This window comes from Plectropomus leopardus, chromosome 20, assembly GCF_026936395.1.
Source record: "Plectropomus leopardus strain MGB_pleo_1.0 chromosome 20, ASM2693639v1, whole genome shotgun sequence".
Taxonomy (NCBI): Eukaryota; Metazoa; Chordata; class Actinopteri; order Perciformes; family Serranidae; genus Plectropomus; species Plectropomus leopardus.
The window spans coordinates 27,772,909-27,795,367 of record NC_142195.1 but is presented as its reverse complement, the minus strand read 5'-3'; the positions used below and the strand labels follow the sequence as shown (position 1 = coordinate 27,795,367).

The 22,459-nt window shown below is 38.0% G+C and overlaps 2 protein-coding genes across 6 annotated transcripts in view; one reads left to right on the top strand and one right to left on the bottom strand.

Annotated features, from left to right (window-relative positions):
- The first annotated feature begins 4,536 nt into the window (after positions 1 to 4,536).
- Positions 4,537 to 22,459, top strand: part of LOC121960324 (uncharacterized) — a 41,496-nt gene continuing 23,573 nt past the window's right edge. Inside the window, exons 1-4 of one of the 4 annotated variants that reach the window (XR_006106958.2) lie at positions 4,540 to 4,785; positions 6,574 to 6,694; positions 8,484 to 8,600; positions 10,825 to 10,979. Coding sequence is in view for 1 of the 4 variants with exons in the window: in XM_042509996.2 (XP_042365930.2) it covers positions 8,574 to 8,600 (27 nt within the window). In the remaining 3 variants the exon portion in view is untranslated. Of the gene's footprint in view, positions 4,786 to 6,573; positions 6,695 to 8,483; positions 8,601 to 10,824; positions 10,980 to 22,459 lie in introns of those variants that run through there. The other 3 variants (XR_015775169.1, XR_015775170.1, XM_042509996.2) reach the window with 3 other exon arrangements.
- LOC121960323 (kinesin-like protein KIF2A) lies at positions 6,122 to 21,172 on the bottom strand. 2 transcript variants are annotated; one of them, XM_088071076.1, is made up of 21 exons: positions 20,992 to 21,172; positions 20,075 to 20,169; positions 18,934 to 19,053; positions 18,430 to 18,484; positions 16,520 to 16,639; positions 15,826 to 15,926; positions 15,204 to 15,299; positions 14,674 to 14,728; positions 14,397 to 14,559; positions 13,845 to 13,935; positions 13,241 to 13,304; positions 13,061 to 13,152; positions 11,338 to 11,480; positions 11,031 to 11,235; positions 10,219 to 10,329; positions 10,059 to 10,126; positions 9,851 to 9,958; positions 8,471 to 8,654; positions 8,280 to 8,381; positions 7,768 to 7,903; positions 6,122 to 6,888 (listed from the first exon to the last, which is right to left on the bottom strand). In XM_088071076.1, exons 1-21 carry the CDS (start codon positions 21,050 to 21,052, stop codon positions 6,803 to 6,805), a joined length of 2,256 nt encoding a protein of 751 aa, XP_087927202.1. In that variant the 5' UTR covers positions 21,053 to 21,172; the 3' UTR covers positions 6,122 to 6,802. The 2 variants fall into 2 exon arrangements, with proteins under 2 accessions (XP_087927202.1, XP_042365931.1); XM_042509997.2 differs by having other exon boundaries at positions 8,471 to 8,615; positions 9,869 to 9,958.

Here is a 22,459-nt window from a genome sequence, read left to right as displayed (position 1 = left end):
TTTGGAGGAAAATTATGATGTAAACAGGAAGTATTGATGCAGTGAGTCATGCAGGAAGTGTGCCAGTCTTTCATAGTGTCTGTTATCTTTCCCCAAGGCGGGTTTCCATTACAGATTTGCGCAAAACTTTAGCGATGTTTCCGAAATGTCGATAAAACACAATTTACTGGATGACTGCGTTTCCACTGAATGAAGTTCTGCGACTTCTCCTAACTTTCCAGTAACCATGGCGACTGGTGTTCAAAACATCAGCAGCTTTATTTCTATTGCAGCCTCCGCACTAACCGTCATTATTTACAATCGAAGGCGACGCAGGCGTGTTATTCGAGCGATAATGGAAAGGCGAGCTCCTTATACATGGGAGCGGCCACGTATGAGGGATTTCTGGGAGCTGATAGTCCACGATTTCACAGAGGGATTGTGGATTCAAAACTTCGGGATGATTCGCTCGACTTTCTCAGAGTTATGAGATGCAATAACAGCTCTTGTAGCTCCTCCGGTTCCTACTGACAAACACATAGCCACAGCACCATGTGACCTAGAAAAGACTAAAAATGTTTGCATCGCAGTTTTGCAAAATATGGCTTTCGAATCAACTCATGCGAGCATAACAACTTTTTTGCGATAAATGGGATTTTTTTTCGAATTCAAAGTGTTTTCATTAGACGCATTTTTATCTTGTGCAGTTTAAGGGTTAATGGAAACCCGCCTACAGTTTGAAAACCCCTGATTTAGACTGTGCCCGAACTTTTCAGTAAGATTGGGACTTTGACCTGATGACGTTTGGTGACCTTTTTAATGCGATGATTATGTCTGAGAAAGAAAAAGTGGCTTCAATAGCAAACTAAAGATGTATTTTTGGCTTTTAGAGCAGAGAGCGCGTCGCTGTTTCTCAGATAGTCCGAATTTTAAATCGCTGTGGGTGGCAGGTTTTTTGGCTACAAACACATTGTTCCCCTTTTAGCCGTTTCGGCTGCTGAGTTGAATGTCCCCCGAGGCCCCTCAGGAGCCGTGGATGTGTCAGTGTACATACTGTAAAGATGTATATGTAGGACTTATATGGTTGAGAGTTATTTATTTACCTTAAGATCATGATGTTACTCTGGAAATTTCAGGTGAAATATATTTGAAAATATGTAGCATTTATTTGTGGCGGTCATTAAGGCTACGGACCAACAACAGGAGTTTTTTTTGTTTTTACCAGTGCAATATTATTGTTCCGATCACAGCAGGGGCACAATCTACCGCAACACACTCCACGGGCTAAAATCACACACACCGACACACACACACCACCTGCAGTCATGTTTCACACCTCGTGAAAACTATTTGTATCTCTCCTACTGTTGACCTCTGCTGTCTCTCTTTACAACAACTGCTGAGCATTTTATAGGACTTACTGTACCTATTTTTCAAACTGGAGTATTTTACAGAAACCTTTGAGATATAACAGGAGACTGGTTTTTCAGTCCGCAGTGGGTGCATGAAATATTAAAAAAAGTAAAAACCCCATAAAAGAAGCAGCTCTATTTAACAAGCTGTTTGCATGTCATCCAGTCAGATTGGAAATAGTTAACCTTCATGCTTAAGAATAATAATAATAATTAAAAAAACTGTTATGTTGTCCACTATGTCCTCACTGTTTAATCAAATATATATCAAAACATTTTGCAGATTATATTTGAGATTATTACAATTATTGCCAAATTTGGATAAGATGCTTAAACACCTACAGACGTTTATCTTCAGCGCAGTTTTAAAATAAATTCCAGTATTAGTTTTATTTATTTGACTTTTTTTTGTGTTGCCACTTTCTAAAAAAAATCCCTTTATAAAGAGTTAAATGAGAAGATTGATGTCACTCTCAGTGTTTGCAGTCACCTAGTTAACTCTTTAAAATCTGGGAAAAATTCACCTATGTTCCGTACATAAAGATGGGAAGAAGGCCACGAGCAACTTATCAAGAAATGGCCCAAAAATTAACAAGAAATTATTTAAAAGTACTTTCAACTTTCAACTTTAAAAGTAGAAAATGACCAGAAAATGTATTTTAAAACAAAAAACAAAAACCATAACAAGTTAAAAAAGAAAAAAAAAAGAAAAACCAAATGATTTTAAATATGTAATTATGATAATTATAAATATAGTTTTTCTCTCATTCTTCCCCAGCTTTCTAAAAGTAAATTTCTAAAATTTCTCGTAACTCGTTGAACATTTGATACCAGAAAAGCTAAAAATAAATGCAAACAAGAAAATGACCTAACATATATGACTATTTTCTTTGCAGTTTGAGGGACATTTCTTGCCAAGTTGCCGTTTGTTTTTCCCCATTTTCAAACCAATAATCGTCAGCTTTTAGAGATTTAAATACAAGTTAAAGATGAATGAATTTCACACAGAAAAACTGATAAGCGCATAAAAAGCATAAACAAAATCCAGTGATTTTAGACAGTTTGCCAACTGAAAATGTGTTTTTATTAATGGATGATAACTCATCTATAAATTATTTATGACCATTAATAAAGCCATTAATCCCAGTTTATATTTCTTGTTTATTATTAAGCTGTACCAAAATTAAATTTTTAATTAATTTAAAGTCCCAGCACTGGGATTTCTGTTTTTAAAACTCAGCTGAAATAAAACATCCTAAATACAACAGAACTGTAGGTCTGACACACACACACACACACACACACACACACACACACAATTAAAAATATATGGTGGCAATAATCAATATGTATTTTAATTATATACAGTGTTTGAAATTAGATTCAAATTTTAAACACTTAATTTTAACCCTGTTATTTAACATTTATAAGCATAAACACTTAATAAACAGTTTGTAACGCGCTATAATGTAGTTGTAAGCAGTTATGAGGACAATATATTTATTTGTAACAACTCAAATTATTCTTAGTGGACAAAAAAATCAGTAATATGATAATAAAATGTTGCAATATAGCAATCAAATATGTCCTCGTGGGTTTTAAAAATACATTTAAAAACAGTATTAAATCTGCCTGTGAATGATGTGCACATATACAGTTATTTAATGATTTGTAATTCTCCGTCAGGATTTATTTAGTACAACATTTAGGACATAAACTTTGTTTTAAAGCATTTATACACATTATATATGCTCCACAGGACGGGTTATCGAAAAGTACGTGAATAAACAGCGATTACAACTACAAGCCATTATAGTGTAAAAAACATTAATTAAGTGTCAGTATTCTTCTAAATGCTAAACAAGGGTTTTAAATGAAAGTGTTACCAGTATTATTTCTGTATACAAACAGCCATAAATACTTTTTACATGATTGCAAAGTGTTGTTGTTTCATTGGCAGCCACTGATAAAGCACTGTGTTTGTTTTCAGAGGATACAGTAGGTACTTATGTCTCATACGTGTTCGGACAGATCGGGCCGACCTCGGCTTTCTCTACCATTGTCTGTTCTGTGGAATAAATACAATTCAACGGTAACTCAACATGTGTGCGTTTGATTTTATTGTTATTTCATCCATTTCACGGCTGTGGTTCAGACAAGCAAATATTAGGTGGATGGATTTTTTAAAATTTATTTAGTTATTTATTGCGGGTTTGTACAAGTCAACCCTACAAAAGCAAAAAAAGCTTAAAAAAAAAAAAAAAAAAAAGTAAAAATAAAAAATAGAAACCCACAATTCAACCTTAAATTTTTTTTAAAAAAAAATGCAATGCATTTTTCACGGGTTTAAGTTAAAGATCCAAGACTTTTTTTAATGCTCTCAATTAATATGTGTATGTATAAATGTGTCTTAGTTAGCACTTCCCTTTTTTCAAAAAGTTAGTTAGTTAGTTATCTTTATTTTGAACATGCCAAATAAAATGAGAGAAAAACAAGAACAAGAAAAACATCAGAATGCCCACAAATATATAATAAATAGGCAATGAGCAAATTGGCAGGAGATGCCCTGCAAATTGCGAGAAATTGGGAAAAGATAAGAAAATGACCTGAAAATGTGTTTGTTTTTTTATTATTATTATTTTTAAAGGGAAAATATCCAGAAAACTTTTTTTTTAAAAAAAACGTATAATCATTATAATTGTGTAGTTTAAATGCTTTATGTAGTTAAAATGCGTTCTTTTTATTTAGTTATTTTTTTCGTTTTTGCACTTTCTTCAGGTCAGTTGCTTGGTTTTCCTTTTGGGGGGTGGTGGGGGTGGAGGGTTACTTTTTATGAATTTCTTGCCAGTTGCTGTTATGGGTAATTTCTTGCAAAGATGACGAAGAAATCAATTTTCTCGGGTTTCAAAGGGTAACAATAAAGAACTTAACATTATTTTAATATTAACTTGATTTATATAGCACCTTTAAAAAGTTTACAAAGTGCTTTGACAAACAATAATAATGAGAACGTTCGGTTTCAAAATTCAGCAACAGTCAATATATTTCACCAAACAAATAAACACACAAACAAACAAAATAAGTTTTATAGTCAAAGCAACAAACAAACAAAAGAAAGAAAAAAAAGGCCCACGAAAATCGAACCGAGTGACCGCTCCTGTGAGCGTAAACCAGCTTTGAGTCTCCGGCGGAAACGCTTTTTTTACCTGCCGTGTTCAGGCCGCTGAGCTGCCGCTCTGAAACGAGCTGTTTGACGGTGAATTTACGGAGTTACAAGATGAAACAACCCAGCTGTAAACATGTAAAATAATGTTAATAAACTACGGTTGTTTTTGACTTATTAACGGAATACCAACGAGCTACCACGGTCGGACAAACTGAACGTTTTAAACTGGTGAGTCACCGACGCCATTTTTATGTAGCTACAGCGACAAAAACATTGTTTTGTCCTCAAAAGAGAACGTTTTAAATACTCAGAAAGTCTTTTAAAAACACTTAAGTATGTTTTAAAGGTATTTTCTAGCTGTTTTTGGCGTTTTAACTTGTTTTTGTTTAGATAGGCTAACAGGTGTTCCAGTACATTCTGTGACCGTTAGATGGCGTTACTGGTTCTTTGTTAACGGTTTTTCTGGTGACCTTCCTGTTGACCGTCAGGCCACCTGGAAATATAAAAATGCGTTGTAACGTTAATCGTCACTTTTTTTCGGCATAGTTGTGCATTTATAATCAACTTTATACCGAAAAAAATCGCGTTAGGTTTAAAATTAATAACGGTCGAGTTTTTTTTTAAACGTTATTCGTTAACTTTCGCACCTGCCGAAATTCAGCGTTATCATTGGCGATACTTGAGACGTTAACCGGGATAAACTGCGTAAACATTTCGACGGAGAGTTCAAACACAACCGAGGTAACGTTAAATATACATTCGACAATAGTTAATGTTAAAATTTACTCCATTGACTTTTAGTGTAAGTTCAAATAATTTAACGTTAACTGCTGCCCATGAAAATGTACGTTAATGGTCAAGTAACCTAGTCTAGAATATTTTTAAACTTTAGGGAGTTTTTGACGGATTTTACGCATTTCTCGATCCTTTTTATTAATGTATTTAATTGGATAATTTTAGTTGTGATCATGCATATGGCATAGGCTAAATAGTATATAATAAAGTATTTTCGTAATCAGATTTTTGCTGTTTTAGTGTTGTTAATTGAAGTTAACACATAGTATAAATCTCTTGAAATCTGGCTCGAAATCAGTTTGCTTGTTCTGTGTTGAGATGACTTTCATAACCTACTTCACCCATGAAACCTAAGCAAAAAGGCAATGAGCAGCTTGGCAAAAAAAAAAGAAAGAAATTACCAAAAGGTGAAAAGAAAATGATTAGAAGTATTATAAATATGTTTAAATTGTTACAGACAAAATGTATGTATAGGGTTATATATAATTTCCTTTTTGGGGGGGGCAAAAGCAGCCCATTTAAAAGCTAGAAACACTTAACGGTGGCATTTTTGCTTAAAAAATAGCAAACCATTGTCAGTCAGTTCCCATAAATAAAGAAAAATTAAAAACATTAATTCAAAATCTGAATTGAGAAACTTTGAATGTGAAGCATCTGTAAAATGTAATTAAAAAATAGTCTGTTTGCACTAACAAATACTTCATAAAGTTCAAGACTTCCATCATGATTTTAAAATGTTAAAACTAGAATAAATAAAAACAAATATCACAAGAAGAAGTAGAGTTTCTTTATTTTGGCAAATTAAAAATTACTGTTTCATTAATCGCTGCGTGGGACACTCTGAAATCAGTTGCTTCTTCTTTGATTATAGTGCCCCCATTAGGTCAATTAATGTAATGCAAGGTTATTTTTGTTTTAATCTTTCTCTCAGTCAAACATATATTACATACAGTATCAACACAAACACACAGTGGCTCCTTTTACACACAAACTCGACGCTCTGTTCACCCTTCAGCTGAAACAAGGGGACAAATGGGAGGAAAATCCTCTCAAATATTGCACAAAATGGCAAAAAGTTGTTTATAAAATTGGCCAAAGTGAGCATAAGCTATGATTTGACTCTATAAAAAATGTATTTAAAACAAATAACTTTTTTGTTGTTGTTTTTTTTAAAATGAAGCACTTGTGACACATACAAAACCTTGTAAATACACTTCACAGGAGGATGGAGGAGCAGAGACGGCCTGCTCTTCGGTTTGAACGGATGGACGGATGCATGATGGGAAGCGACGGCGGCCTGTACAGCAAAGAGGTTGAGGAGAGACCAAACGCACAGAAGACAGTAAGTCGAAAAATCACAGCTGAGCTGAATCAGCTCTCGAGCTCCGCGGCGGCAGGCCTTCACCTTTCTCGAGTCAGTATTACAGCGAGATTTGATTTCTGCGTGCGTCTATAGTGCTCGAGGCCTCTTCGGGGTTATCTGTTGGCTCGCTTGCTCTTCTTCTTGCAGTGCAGAGCGGAAAGATTTGACTTTATCTGAAAGAGGAGAAAATATAAAACAGGTTATCAGAGGTGGATTGTAACTAAGCACATTTACTCAAGTACTGCACTTTATCGCAAAAGACTTTTAATAATGCAGCGTCATTTCAGGATGACCACAGAAACATACATAACAGAGGACACGTTTTTGGGGTTTTTTTGGGGTTTTTTTTACCCTCTCTCCCATACGTTTGCACGGAGCGATGGGAGGATGCGGATAATTTTTTTTTTTTTTTTTAGCCACCCCAGTGCTGTTTCTGTTTTCTTACTGAAAAAAGTTTTGTTTTTTTTTTTAAGAAAATATACTTTACTTGAGTATTTAAGGACTAATACCACACTTTAAAAATACTCCCAAAAATATGCCCAAAACACACCTATGATTAAACCTACAAAACTTGAGAAATTGGTTTGATATTTTTCAACAAGCAACTTAACAAGATATGGACCAAAAAATCAAGAAATCAGTACAAAAATTACAAGAAAATCACTGGGAAAAAATTAAACTAAAAAAACAAACACAAAATGAACTCCCAACAAAATAATATTTATTTTGTATATACTATTATTATATTTTCTTCTGTTAAAAATCTTTAAATATGAAACAATTATAATTCTAAAAATAGTTTTCTGGACAATTTTCCCTATTTTTTGGTTAATAATAATCCTTCCCTCCTTTTTAAAACAATTTTTTAGGTAATTATCTTGTGACCTTTTACTAATTTTTGGTAATTGGTGGGAAATTTAATTGCTTTTTTTCCTTCATGTTTTTGAAAGAAGTCAAACCAAACTTTGCACCCAGGTGAATGCAAAGTGTTTGGACGCCCTAAATGCACCGTTGACCGTTAAAATAGTTTAAATAAAGCTCGGGATCTTTACCTCGCAGCTCAGTGAGGATGTCGATCTTCTGATCCAGGATTTGTTCTAGCTGAGTTGCAAATGACTCGACGTCGTAGTCCACCTCCTCCGTCATTTCCAAAAGCACCTTTTCGTCTTCCAGCCAGCGGATGGACTCCTGTGAGGACAGTCAAACACCGATTTAAACATTAATACAAGACTTCAATGTCTATGATGAAAACGTAACAGAAACTAGATAAAAATAGAAGAGACATTATACCGTGTGGGCTGTAACTCTGCATTTCAACATGTTTCAGTGACATTTTTGGGCTCTTTTTGTATTTATTTGTATTTAATGGCACTGCTACAACCAGACAGTTATGTGTTTTCTTGACCGTCAAATTCTCAGCAACTTTTGGTTTGTTTTCTGTTGTTGCGACAGCATTAAAAAAAAGTCTGACCCTTTCTGTGAAACGTCGAGGGTCGTCGGTTTATTCAGATTTAGAAAATGTGTCCTTTGTGGAATAAAGTTAAAATCCGCCGCTGTACTGTACCTGGAAAACGACCCTGTGGTCCTCCAGGACCTGCTCCTCCATCTCCACCAGCTGAGAGACGGCTTCGTGGAAAGTGAAGAGCTGCGGGGACACCTCCTCCTCCTGCAGAGACGACACGGTCGTCAAACATTGTTTGCTTTTACATCTGTGACGCTGCGACCGAAGCTGACGAGTATCTGTGTTTGTCTTACGTTTTGTTCACAGAGCAGCTTCAGATCGTCTCTCTGCGGAGAACTCCCGACCCCCCACTGCGCCTCCAGCACCTCCAGCTGGTTGACGTGTCCTCCCTGACGGATGTCCATCGCTGCCGCGGGGTCCACGGTGAGCTCCTTCACCCTAAAACAACAGTGTGACTGCAGTGACAGCTGCTGAGGTATCTGATGTAGTGAGCGTGATGGTAGTTGTGTGCACGGCAGGAGAAAGAAACAGACAATTTCCACTGACTCCATCAAGCCCGGAGAAAATCAGATCAGCTCAAATCAAAGAGTGCTGTCAGTGCAAAATGAACAAAAAGGCAGACGTTACATGGCTTGGCATAAATACTACAGTGTTTTCAGTTTTTGTGGATCCGTGTACACAAGGATAGTTTGTATAAATGCAGATTTAAAAAAAAAAAAAAAAAAGCAAGACTTAGCTGTTTGCAGTAAGGCCACATTCGTCTAAACGTGGCCTAATACTGGACCAGGACTGGCTACGTGAACATGTTCAACTCAGATTTGAGGTTAAAAAACAAACGTTGCACCTTTTAGAGGACATAATGTCTGGATGACGACATTTGCTGCACGGGTCTTTTGGCCCTCACTCTGATCAGATCAGATTGTGCTGATTTGTTGATCGTCGTGTCGCGTCTCAGGTCGAAAGCAGCAATGCTGCAAATGTATGTCTCTCATTTTTAAATCAGTTTCTGCACGGAGAGATTTGATAGCTGCTGCTCCTGACGGCTGCGTTAAAGGGACATTTTGCCGATTTTCGACCAGCTTTGTCTCGTAACAGCGTGGGTAGTTTGTGTAAATGAGCTGTAAACAAAACGCCTCCTCAGGTGGTCTGAGATCGTCAGAGTGTTCACATATGCTTAAAAAATGCTGAGTCACAGGTTTGAGTGTGAAAACACCCTTACTCGCCGAACGGAAATCTACCTGCTTTTAAAACTTGGCGAAGTTAAATTTGGGACCCTTTTCAGGTCCATTTACCATCCTTCACTGCGTCGCCTCTTTATCATCCATAGTTTTTTCAGAAACATGTTTTAGCTTTTTGTTTAACTGTAGTACGAGATCGTTTGTTACCAGTTTACTTTAAGTCGCCCATAGTTGGGAGCGTTTGTTGGTCCAGTCCAGCTCACGGCATGTTGGTAGTTTTATGTTTGTAGCATTCGTGTTTTTCTACTGCAGTACTCCACTCTCTGACCCTTTCCTGATATTTACAGACCATAAAAAAATACAGAATATTAGCCGGGGACTCAAATCTATTTTCTATAGCTCAGAGTGACTCTGGGTGACTTCTGAGCGGAGAGGAAGAAACAAAAAGCGCTGATTAATGTGTGACGGCTGTAACTTGTGAAGCTGTGGAGAGATGAAGTAAACGGATCGTACTCGTAAGTCGGGGAGAGCTCAGAGCGACCGCCTCCTCCGCCGCTCTGAGAGAAGGGAATATCTGAGGGACTGATCCCAAACTCCTTTACTCTGGAAACGGCAGGAGAGAGAAAAACACAGGAGAGCATCTCGTTATCTCACCGTTGTCGTGTTTTTATCGGCTTTTTCTGTCGCGGTTCGGAACATTTACCTGTTGGCGTATCTCAGCGTGTTCAAGGTGTTTTCACATGACGCCATCCCCGGAGAGATGGTTGCAATCTGTGCAGGGAAACAATTAGAGAGGGGATTAACGTTTTTCAGCAGAACATGCAAATGAAGTCTTACGTAGACAGCTTGTCTTTTCGGCTCACCATGCACGTTCTCGAGTTTTCTCCGATGAACGAGTCCCGCAGGACTTGGGTTAACTTGCTCGCTCTAAACGGAGTGTGAGGTTTGTTCCTGCCCAGCGCTCGGATGCACTCCTGCAGACACAGAAACATTATCAGCGACCGAAGAGAAACAATTTCTAAATGCAGATTAATGTTTGAACAAACATTTAAAGTAAACTCTGGTTCCAGCCTCTCAAATGTGAAGATTTGCTGGTTGTAGATTTGGACTTTTGGTTGAATAAAACAAGCAACTTAAAGAAGTCACCGTGGACGATTGGAAGTGTTTTTGACATTTTTAACAAACAATAAGAAGACATCACGTGACGTCACGGGTTATAGTTGAGAGAGAAACCAGCCGTTTCTCTTTTCTAAAATTTAGTCCAATTTGATTCAACAACTAAAAGTTTTTAAAGGAATAGAAAAAAACGAAAAAGGTAAACTGTACTCACATCTGCTCCCATGATAAAAATGTAAATGAATCTTTATTAAATGACCCAAAATCACTAAACTTTCTTGAATTCATTCTGCCTGAAATTTCACTTTTCCAAACAGACTGAGGTGATTTGTTAAATCTGATTTCACATTTAGACTATGGAAGCCGGACATTGAGTCACTAAAACCTGTGACGTAACCAAAGTCACGTTCGTGTTTTGAGGCTGGATAACCTCCGTGTCCCACAGCCCTCCTGACGGACCCTGACGGACCCTGATGGACCCTCACAGACCCTCCTGACCGCTCTGTTCAGCCTGAAAGTCTCCGATGCTCGGGACGCCTGTATGAACTGAGGAGGAGACCTTCAGTGCCAGCAGGCTCTTGTTGATCTCGGCTCCTTCGAGGCGAGTCTGGCGGTCAGCGCTGGACGTGTCCGCTCCCCTCTCGTTCCCCGCCAGGTCGATAAGGGAAAACTTTCCGTGCATCTTCCCCCGCCGACGGAGAATGATCTGGAAGACGGCGTGGCTCCGAGAAGAGTGAGCGTTTGCCGAAGTCTGACCAGAAGTCCTGAAGGAGAGACGCAGAGACAGAGACATAAAGCTTGTCCCTGAGAACCTGTCCAAACTTTTGAGGACAAACTTCTCCCGGTGACAAACACTCGTCTCCTACCTGCAGCTGTTTCCCACTTCGATGAGTTTGAGGACGTCCTCTGTGCACTTCACCTCCCTCTCCTGCAGCCCCACCACCTGCACCTGCTGCTTCCCGTCCTCCAGGACGCGTAACTTGGCTTTGCGGTTTAGCAGGTCAAAGACCTTTTTAAAAACAGACACGATCAGTTCAGTGTTTGACGCGACGTTTGTTCAGCTTTACTGCGCCTGTCTGTAACGTTTCTCTTCACGGTTTGAACGGATGCAACAAATAACCAGCTGAGTTTTTTGTGACTCTCGGCCACAAAGTAGATATGAGGTAGATTATGACGTATTGTAGTTACCCTTGTAGTTCCAGTTTGCAGTATTTGACAAAGAAACATTTAAATGCAGAAAATAGTACCACTTTTTATACGTATGGTCATATATTTTTGGTTATTTTGTGCACAAATATGATGACACAATGAATATTATTTTAAAGCTCATATTCCACCTGCAGAAGAGGCTCGTAACATAAACATTAGTAACTTGCACGGACGAATACGCGGTTTGCTTTTAGCTAAATGCTAAAGTCAGCATGCTCGCAGTGACAATGCTGATGTTTAACCAGAATAATTTTTACCATGTTCAGCTTTTTTTTTTTTTTTATGTATGTAAAGGCGAGCAACAACACACGTGACACAGATGACATTATGATAGCATAACAATACATCATGAACAAGAAGAAGAGACAAATGGCCCAATACAGAAGAAAACAAGTAAACTGAAAAGGATGAGTAAAAATGAATAGGATCACTCCAGTAATTCAAAAATTTAAGTTGACAATAATATTGCATTTAAATAAATAATTAAGCTGATATTTATATATGACAGGTAGAGTGTAATTATGGCTCTATATGGTCCCACTCTACAGTCTTGTAGCAATCATTTTTTTCCATAATCAACTGAAAATGTTCTTCATTGAGCTTCAAATATAAATATTTTACCCAACAGAATAATTGTATTTATTATCTGGGGGACAGTTTTTATCCATTTTAATGATAAAGGCTTAAATTCAAAACCAGTATTGAATTTACAACATATTGGTTACGCACGTTGGTGTGCTAACATTTATTACTTAAACACAAAGTATCCTAGTCAGTCATGGACATTTTTTAGAGCGTGCTGCCATGAATCTCTTAGTTATTGTGCAGCACAGAAATCTCAAATTCATCCCTGCAGTCTGCAAACAGAGAATACATTTAAAGAGTACAAAATTATTTCAGTAACTTTTCCCAACACTTCACTCTGGTGGGTATGAGTGAGTAAATCTGAGCTTTAATAGTGATAAAATAATTTTTATTACTGCTGAAATTGTTGGTCGTGACACACCCAAATCATCATTGTTGCTGAGCTGGATTTTCTGCCTGTAAGTGCGGAGACTGCAAGGACATCGACAGCATGTGTCTAATCTGCATCCTGCACGAGGTCAGTCAGGCGTTTAGTAAGCTCAAGCATTCCCAAATCTTCCCGCAGAGCATCTCTGCCTGAACGCCGTTTGTTTAGGAAAAACCTCCGCAGTGCTCCTAAATACTAACAGAGACTAAGCCTCAAAAACTGATAAAAGTACGACTGAAAATGCACCATTTTATTACATTTTTAGCCAGTCAGGTGAGATTTACTGTCACTGCAGGCCGTGAATATGCATTAAAGTTTGAAAATACTCAGTCCTCTTCTCAACTGATCTCATGTTAAAGGACACTCACCTTCCCGCTGTAAATCTCAAAAAACGTGGCAAAGATTTGGAGATCCAGCTTCTTGTAATTTGGCTTCTTGATCATGAGAAAGACGTCTCGGGCTGCATAAAGACAGAAATAACAGAAATGAATTCAGTCAGACGCAGCAACCAGCAGTGACTTTAGAGAGGCTCAGTGGAAGAAACTCACCGGAGAGTGCGTAGATCCCTTTAGAGCAGTCCTGGTTCTTCCCAGAAAAGTCGCCTCCCATAGTCTGAAAAAAGACATGAGTTAACCCTTTGAAACCTACGTGAATTGGCTTGAGGCGGCAATGAGTGACAAAAGAAATAGAGTATAAATTTGCAAAAAATAACTTAAGTAACTAATAAAATACCTCATAAAAAGCCAAGAGAAAGTTAAATGAAATAAATAAATAAGAAAATTAATTGAAAATAAATAAAAAAGAAAAGTAACAGAAAATCCAACATGAAAATTACCTAAAAAGAAAAGATGACAATCAAATAAAATAAATGTATTTACTGTAACATCTTTTTAAAGATGTAATTTGTACTCTACATTTTATTTATTTATGTCTTTCTTCTTGCGGGACAATTCATGCCAGCTGCTCATTGCCTTTTTTCCCCCCAAGTTCTCTAAAAAAAATTCAACCACTGTGTTCAGGCTTCAGGGGTTAAAATACCTGAGAAAAGCATCTGAATGCAGCACAAGAAAACTGCTGTCAATCCAGGTTTCAAACGATTAAAACAGGAAAAGTGTCTAAAATCAACTCCTATGTTAAAATGAAGCTTCTTACATGTGTTTTTCCACTTCCAGTTTGTCCGTATGCAAAGCAGGTCGCCATCCCGCGCTCAAAAATAGTCTCAACCAGCGGCTGAGCAGTAAACCTGAGAGCAGAGTGTTTGTTAGCAGAAAATATATATAATATTTTAAAAAAATATGAAAATAATAACATGAATAAATTGTAGAAAATAAACAATTTGTGATTATTTTTTCCAGTTATTATAAAATAAACAGAATTTATGGGAATTTTGATTATTTTGCTCAATCCATCTCAAAAACTCAACCATTTTAAAAGTTAATTCTCCTGAAGTGTGTGTTAATACTGTATCACATCTTAAATTTGACTTTAAAGTTTTGGTACAATAGAATGAAAATGTAATCCAGGGTATAAAGAGAGATTTAACTGTAATCTTTCAACATTTAAGCCAGTTGTTAAGTTTGTTGCAGCATAATTTAAAGTTTAACTGTTAATTATTGGAGGTTAAAAGTTGTCTTTATTGGTGCAACCCTGACGCTCAGGGCTCCATTTTTCCTTTTTTGGGGGGTTGATAGAAAAACACTTCACCTGTAAACCATTTCGTTGGTGGAGTTCTCATCGAAGGCGTAGTCGAAGCGGAAAGTTTGGTTCTCCAGGTAGCGGGTCAGGTCCACTTTCTGCTTGGGCTCGTGGACCATCACCACGTCCTTACTGGGAATGGTGATCACATCCAAATCCTTCATCGTCAACTCTGCAGAGACAGATAAAAAACTTCATTATGTGTTTTTGCTCTGACTGCAGAGAAAACCGCAGTTACAGAGACCTGCGGTGGATTCTGAACACACCTGTATGAAGCTACTCTTACCTTTTTTATTGAGGGGACGTGCACGCACACACACACATATCCTGTGCTCTTCGATCTGAAACGTCAAAAAGTACAAACACAGTGTTTGTCATTTTTCAGGACACGCAGGCCTCTCATGTACTGAATATTATGCTGCAGACACTGAAAAAAAACCTTAGTTATTCCTCCTGAAGTAGCTTTAAAGTCAGAAAAATCAACGTATTTCACGCTGACAGTTTCACGTTTTGTTTCAGCTCTTCATTGAAGCTGGATGATGTTCATACTGAGTGAAATATTCAAACAAGATCTATCGTGCATCATTTTGTACACGTTTTCCTAATTCAACTTGACATTGTATATGATATATTTGGAAATATTAAAATCTCAACTAATAATAAAATGAAGTTTTGTGGGGTTAACTGTTTGGCTGCACAGCATGAGGTTTTAAAATCGTGTGGGGTTTAAGGCTCTACAGAAGCAAACACACAAATTATTATTTGTTATAGATTATTTTTTACGAATCTAGAAACGTGGCTCTGAAGCAGACTTACCAGATCATTACTGGTTAAAGGTCTGTAGTCCAGACTGGCTCTGAAGTCTCTGATCATACACATGATTTCATAGTTTGGTAAATTCACATCCACCTCCTGAAACAGAACAAAGAAAACCCAAAAGTATCACTGTCAAATTAAAAAAATATATATATGTATATTACATATGCATGAGGGAAGAGCAGAGAAAAATATGTGTTTACTCTGAAGCAAATTAAAAAAACATTTTTTATTTGGAAATGTGGTAAAATGTGTGGTAATGTTTACACAAATTTTGCAGATGTAATGATCCAGCAGAGCTCTGCATTTAATTCATTTCAAATGTTCTTGATCATTAAACAACCAGGCTGCGTGTGCAAATGAGCAAGATTTTATAACATCACAAATAATTTGGAGGCCAATCGTGGTCCAATGTACAGCTTACACACGAGAGAGAAACGCAAACTTTAAAATTCAGTGTAGCTACACTGAATATTCATGCTGTGATGAAATATCTCCCCAGATCAGTCGAGAAAACGTAAATCTGAAACCAAGCACTCTCCACCTTAGACGGTGTTTGTACTGTGTGTGTGTGTGTGTGTGTGTGTGTGTGTGTGTGTGTGTGTGTGTGTGTGTTGCTCACTTGTGCTCTCTTCTCTCTGAGCTCTTGTTGCTGAAGTCGCCTCTTTTCTCGTTTCTCCTGCAGTTTTTCCACTTCCTTCACACAGTTAGATTTCCTCCGTGCTGCAAAGGAGGGAGCAAAATAATAATCTGAAGTAAACTAAAATGATTTTTCTGATGACGCATGCTCTGTTTTTACGCGGTTGTATCACTATTTTGACTTTAAGTTTTGAAAGACCAGGAGGAATCAGAAATCAGTCATCAGTTACCTTTTAACGGGACACATTCACTGTCTTTTCAGTGGCGTATGTTGACAGTAAAAATGTAATCTCTGAATCTTTTCCCTGAAAGTAAATCTGCATCTTTCCATGCGTCCTATCAGTTTGAGTATTAAATCTGAAGATTTTAAGTCCACTGTAGTGAACACTTATGCAGTTATGCTAATGTTCGAGCAGCCGCAGCTGAAGACTAAAACAAGTGTTGTCGTATGAGTGGGAGCCAGTGAGCGCCTGTGAAAGAGCCTTTGAGGCCGTCACAGCTGTGTGGGAGCATGACATCACTGGCTGTGGCCTCTGCAATATTACCCTGCGCCACAAAATAACAACACACACGGCCGTATAAACCACCCCAAAGTTTATCAGACGTGATAAAATCTGAGGCATGAGGACAGTGTGACCTCTGACCTGTATGATCCTGATAAAGAGACTAAATGTTACCGTTCTGCTGCTGCAGCAGCGACTGGTTGAGTGCAGACGGGGGGGCGATGGCGGGGGGAGGAGGCTCCGCAGCTTGGCTGTGCTGGCTGGGACGGGCCCGCGTGGTTCCTACTGCTGCAGCTGAGGAGCAAAAATCATAGTCATGCATGTGTAGAAATTTCCATTTGCCCTCTACTGCTATCTGTTCATGCAGATGGTTTTGGTGAAGTCGGTTAATCGGTTAGTCAATAGAGAAATTAATTGTTAAATGTTTTCATAGTTGATTTGTTCTTTGAGCATGTTTCATGGTTCTTAGTAAAAAGTCCATTTGTCAGCCTAAAGAGCTCCATTGTGAACCCGGAAATATTGACAACCCCAAAGTTTTACGTTATAAATGCAAAGTACGGGTCCCCAACATTAGGGAACTGCTGGATGCTAACTTGCATATGTTGGACAATTTGCATAATATGCCTAATTTGTATAAATGTGCATATTTTTGGATATAATGTTGTTAAACAAAAACCAACAAAATTGTAATGCAATTTGTATATGATTTGCATAATATACATAATTTGCACACATTTGCATAAAAACATATATTGACAGTATGTCAGCCACTGAACGGCCAATTTGGACATTATTTGGGTGGTTTTTGATGATGCTTAATCCCATTCTTTATGTTTTAAACCAAATGTCTGCATATTTTAACTGCAATTGATTATTATTGAAATAATTGAAATAACTCAAGTTAACATTTGAATTCACAGACCGTCAGAGTTGATACACAGTTGGCAAATGTTGGTAGGAAAGACATGAAACAAAGAAAAGGCAAAGAAATTATAATAAAGTCATGTTTGACAGGTGGTACACACAAGTCCTAAAAACGTTTTTGTGTTTTCTTAAACAAAATTATATCAGAACAGAGAATTATGTGTAAACTAGTGTTAAAACAACTGATCAGAAACAAATCATCCTCATAAAAACCCAAAACCAACAAGATAATGTCCAAAGTGGTCAAGCAGTGGCTAAAATACTGTCAGTATATGTGATTATGCACATTTATAAAAACAAGGTAAATAATGCAAAATACCAAACATATGCAAGTTAGCATCCGGCAGTTTCCTAACTTCGGGGACTCATACTGTGCATTTATAACATAAAACTTTGGGGTACTCAACATTTCCGGGTTGACTTTACTGGCAAGTAGACTAAAACTGAATAAATTTGGATTCTGGACATCTCTCTGAGCTATTTGAAGTTGTGATGACTATATTTTATTATCCGATGAGAGCTGATCAGATCGATGGATTAGAGGAGCAGATTCAAGTGAAAGCAAACTTTCTTTATCCGGTTAGGACCTCGAGTCGTGCCGTTTCCATGGAAACACAGCTTGTTTCATCTAAAGTATGTTGGAAAATGATTGCCAACCCTAAATCTCTGAATTAATGAATAGTTAAGTTTCTCTTTAACTGTGCATGGCACTGTGCTGCTCCGTCTGTGCCCAGAGTAAGCTCTGCAGTGAAAATGGGGGGTAAAAATCATCATCATAACACTCGCAGTATCCAAAGTTTGAAGGCTTAATATGTAAACATTGAAGTATAATGTTGGCAGAGAGTCTGTTATCTTATATTTGTTTACATTTTGTTTGCAGTATACTCATTTATGTACAGACAACTATCACCATATGACTTTTTGATTTTAAGGTGGATCTTTCCACAGTTTCGTGATGAACATCGAGGTTAATGACAACCTCAAAAAGTGAAAGTCACTGAATCTAAAATTATGTGTATCATGTCAGATTTGACGGAGGTACGACACAGAGACAAGAGTGTGATTTTTGAGACAGATTGTGTCACTGATGGGATTTTAAAGTCCCTCACAGTAACTGCCTCCACGTGCTGTTGAAAATCTCTAAAATAAATCAAACATACCTCTGTTCTCCCGCGGAGGATTGTCAGCCTTAGGTATTGATGTCATCCGTTTAGTCTAAAAAATAAAGAAGCAAAAAGACCATAAACCATTACAGAGCCACAGCGTGCATCCGTCACATTCGTGGAGAATTACTCATATTTTAGTGCAGTTTGTGCAAATTTAATAAGCCGATCTCAACACAAAAGTCCATTCAAATCTAGCTAAGTCAAATTTGTTATATAGCTGAAAAAACACCTGTAGGTACATTAGCAGCTTTCCAGACCTCAATTCAAATAACAGCAGTTAAATCTATTAATTATATCTCACACGTCTGTACGGAGCCCAGTAGTTTGGATCCTGTTATTAAACAAAAGGCAATAATTATCCCATTTCTCTAAGTTTCACACTAAGATTAAAACTCTTTCAATAATGTGCATTTTGTGAATGTATCACAAGAACTGTAACGAGTACTAAAAGCAGTAAATACAGGAACTAGTCCTAAAAACTTGGCGGGGGGAGCAGACCTTGGGGAGTTTGCTGGTTTTGGCAGCGTTGGAGGGAGGAAGAGGAGCCTCAGGACTCTGCGGTATCTCCTCATCAGGAGCAACATCTGGATTCAGAGCAAAGACGCTCTCCAGATCGATCTGAGGAACAAACGAGACAAAGATAATTATTATCGGCAGTATTTTAATTAAAACCTTTACTCAACCAGGTAATCTCACTGAGATCAAGACAGCCGAGCGTCGAAGTAAAACAAGAACTTCATGTGACTTTATGTTCAGATAAGGACGCGGCTTATTGAAATACAATGAAATATTGTCGTATATGCATTATTTAGGTTTTTTTGTTTGAGTTTCCATTCGTTCTACATGTTCAAAACAAGCAAAACAAACTCTCTTACAACCTAAATGCACCAAACTACAGAGCAGCCCTCTCAGGTGTCTGACTGGACCCAGTCCAGCTTTTTCACAGGAGGTTACAAACCTTTAACGCTGTCGTATATCTTATTAAATATATCTACCAGGCAGTGCGGCTGCTCAGGGGCCCATTACAGCAGCGATTATGAGAGTGGGCCCCCAAAGGAAATGTGTTATTGACATTTTGAAAAAAAAAACCTCTAATCTTTGACAGAAATGTCCCGTTTGGTATATTCACCCTCCAATGTACAAACCTATTCTGTCATGAGGTGGAAAAAAGTTAATATCAAGCAAACTATTTCAAAAAGTGTAAGCTTATTCTACGTATACTAAAAAAAACTATGAATATCTATTAAAAACTGTTCCATCATATGAATATTTTTAACATTTCTTTTATATTTATGCCCAATTACAAATGCAGTGATGGTTGCTGGTGTCCAGTATTAAGTCTGCACAAGGAGAAGGTTGTACTGTAGGGTTGGTACTTTATATATATATATATATATATATATATATATATATATATATATATATATATATATATATGCCTTACTGTGTGTGCATATGGAAGTGTGTGCATGTGTAACCCTAACCCTAAGGAGCATCATTGTAGCCTAATTCACACCACTGATATCTACACTTTTAACATTTTTAATGCAATGCAAGTTGTTGCCACAGAAATGATTTTCCAGACAGAAAAAACCTGTAAGAGGTCATCATAGAGTGGGAGTCGGAGCGGCAGCTCTACCTCTTTCCCTTTGGTGTCTCCATTCTCGATCCACTCCACCGTCACACTGTCATTGTCCTCATGCAGTGATGTGACCATCGCCTGGTGTATCCGTCCTGCAGTGAGAGAGGACGGAAAGACATGCTAGGCCTGCTCAGTGCTGCATGGGACTGTAGAGCACAGGATATACAGAAGCTGCTTTAGCCTTTAAATCACAGCAGGCAGACATCAAGATATCGAATGAGCCACAAACTGAACACATCTATAACTGAGAATGTCATTTTCAGATTATGTCATGCAGGAAAATAATCCAAAATACAACATTTTGGATTCCTGCAGACACTAAAATGAAGGTACTGAGATGCTAATGGGTGTGGCTCATGATGGATGGTGATAAGACTTCCTTGCTGTCATTCACAACTTCAAGAGCTGCATTTATTGGCTGTTAATAGGATTAGTGGCAACCTTATGAACACATTTGTGTGTTAAAAATGAGCACAAAGCTGTTATAAAGCAGGTTAATTCAGTCACAGGAGGGGAGAGGCCCCATGCATGCATCCATCCATCAGATCCACAGGCCACTGCTGGCTGATGCACTGCAGCTAACATCATGCACACTGGAGGGGTTTGGTGCAGAGGGGAGCGGGCAGAGGAGCCACAGCGGGGCAGGTGTCAGGATTTTACAGCCGGAGAGCCGCTCAGGTGGACGGACCCGCCCGCGCCGGCAGCCCGCTCCCCTGACCGGCCGGCCGGCGTGTGACTGTCAGCCGACAGCAGCTGCACCGCATCTCCGCAACACCTCAGCACCGATCATTCATCCCGACATCCCGGTGAAAAGATGCTGTAGCGGCGCGTTAGCTTTAGCAGAAACACCCCGCTGCGGTAACGTTAGCGGATCCGGATGGAGAGCGGTGCGTGTCGGTCTGTTAGCTACGTACCGTCGCTCCGTTTTATCTCCACGTAAATGCCCACGAAGATCTTCCCGAATATACCGGCCATCTCTCCTCGCGTGGGCTTTTTTTAAATTTGCGTGCAATGTGTGTGTGTGTTGTCTCAAGTTGTGTGCTGCTGCAGAAACTGAGGTCACTAGCGGTCAGTCACAGAGGCAGGAGGAGAGCGAGCCGCTGCGCATGCGCGGGCGGTGAAGTCAGCAGCATCCTCAGTACCAACAGTAGTGGAAAATATGAAATACTCAGATCATTTACTTAAGCAGAAGTACTAATATCACACTGTGGAAATACTCTTGCAAATAAAAGTCCTGCATATAAGACATTCCTTCAGTAAAAGTACAAAAGTTTTAGCATCAAAATGTACTTATATTACACACACTTGTATCTCTCTGCACACAAAATGTGCTTTTCAAAATCAGGCTTTAAAAAAGATTATACATTAATATGTTTTTCTGTTTCCATTGAGTTTATTTTTTTAACCAATGCCAGTTCTCATCATAAAAATCAAATATTCATTATTTATTTATGTATTTATTAGAATTTAAACCCTTTTGTCATGATGCCACTGTATTTTTAGATGGGAAAAAAGGGTTTTATTTGGATTATCACAGCATAGGATATGTCAGTGATTAGCAGCAACATTGATTTTTATACAGTATTTTTTTTGTGCGTGTGCTGTCATTTAGGTTTAGGTATTTTCTCTCTCTCTCTCTCTCTCTCTCTCTCTCTATATATATATATATATATATATATATATATATATATATATATATATATATTTCTATATAATACAGTGTAACAGAAATGTGAGCTCCTCATCGAACACGAGATGGCAGCAGAGGCTTCTTTATAGGAACAGCAGATAGTGATTTACTCTGAGTCTGATCTAGAAAACGGTGCACTGTAAATCATTTAGCTCTTTTGCTGTAATTTTAAAGCTATTAAGTTTCTGTTTTGAAGGACACTTGTGTTAATCTGCTCTCTAATTTTAAGCTGTGAAAAAAAAGACCTTTCAGTGCAAAATGAGAAAGAAGAAACAAGCGAAACAAACCAAACTGAGTAAACATATTACTATTTTGGGGACAAAAGTTAACCTGATTGATATCTCATGTATTATTATTTTATACAGTCCGATGGTGAGATTCATTTGTCCCTTAAATTTCAGAGTCAACTGGTCGTTCATCGCCTCAAACACCTGTGAATGAAGATGTCTCATTGAGGAGTTTTTAGATAATTATTGGCAACGTTAAGCAGAAAAAAACATGCTTCTGCTGCACAAAATTGCATGTAGTATTTCAGATCTTTGTTTAATCTTTTGTGTGAATTACTTGATAATTTAATCCCTAAAATTTACTGCTCTCAGTGACAAGTACAGCACAGCTGAGCCTGATGAGAATGTCACTAGTTTTGCTGGTATTTGGTCTTAACCCAAAGTACTGGAGAGGAGAAGTACCTG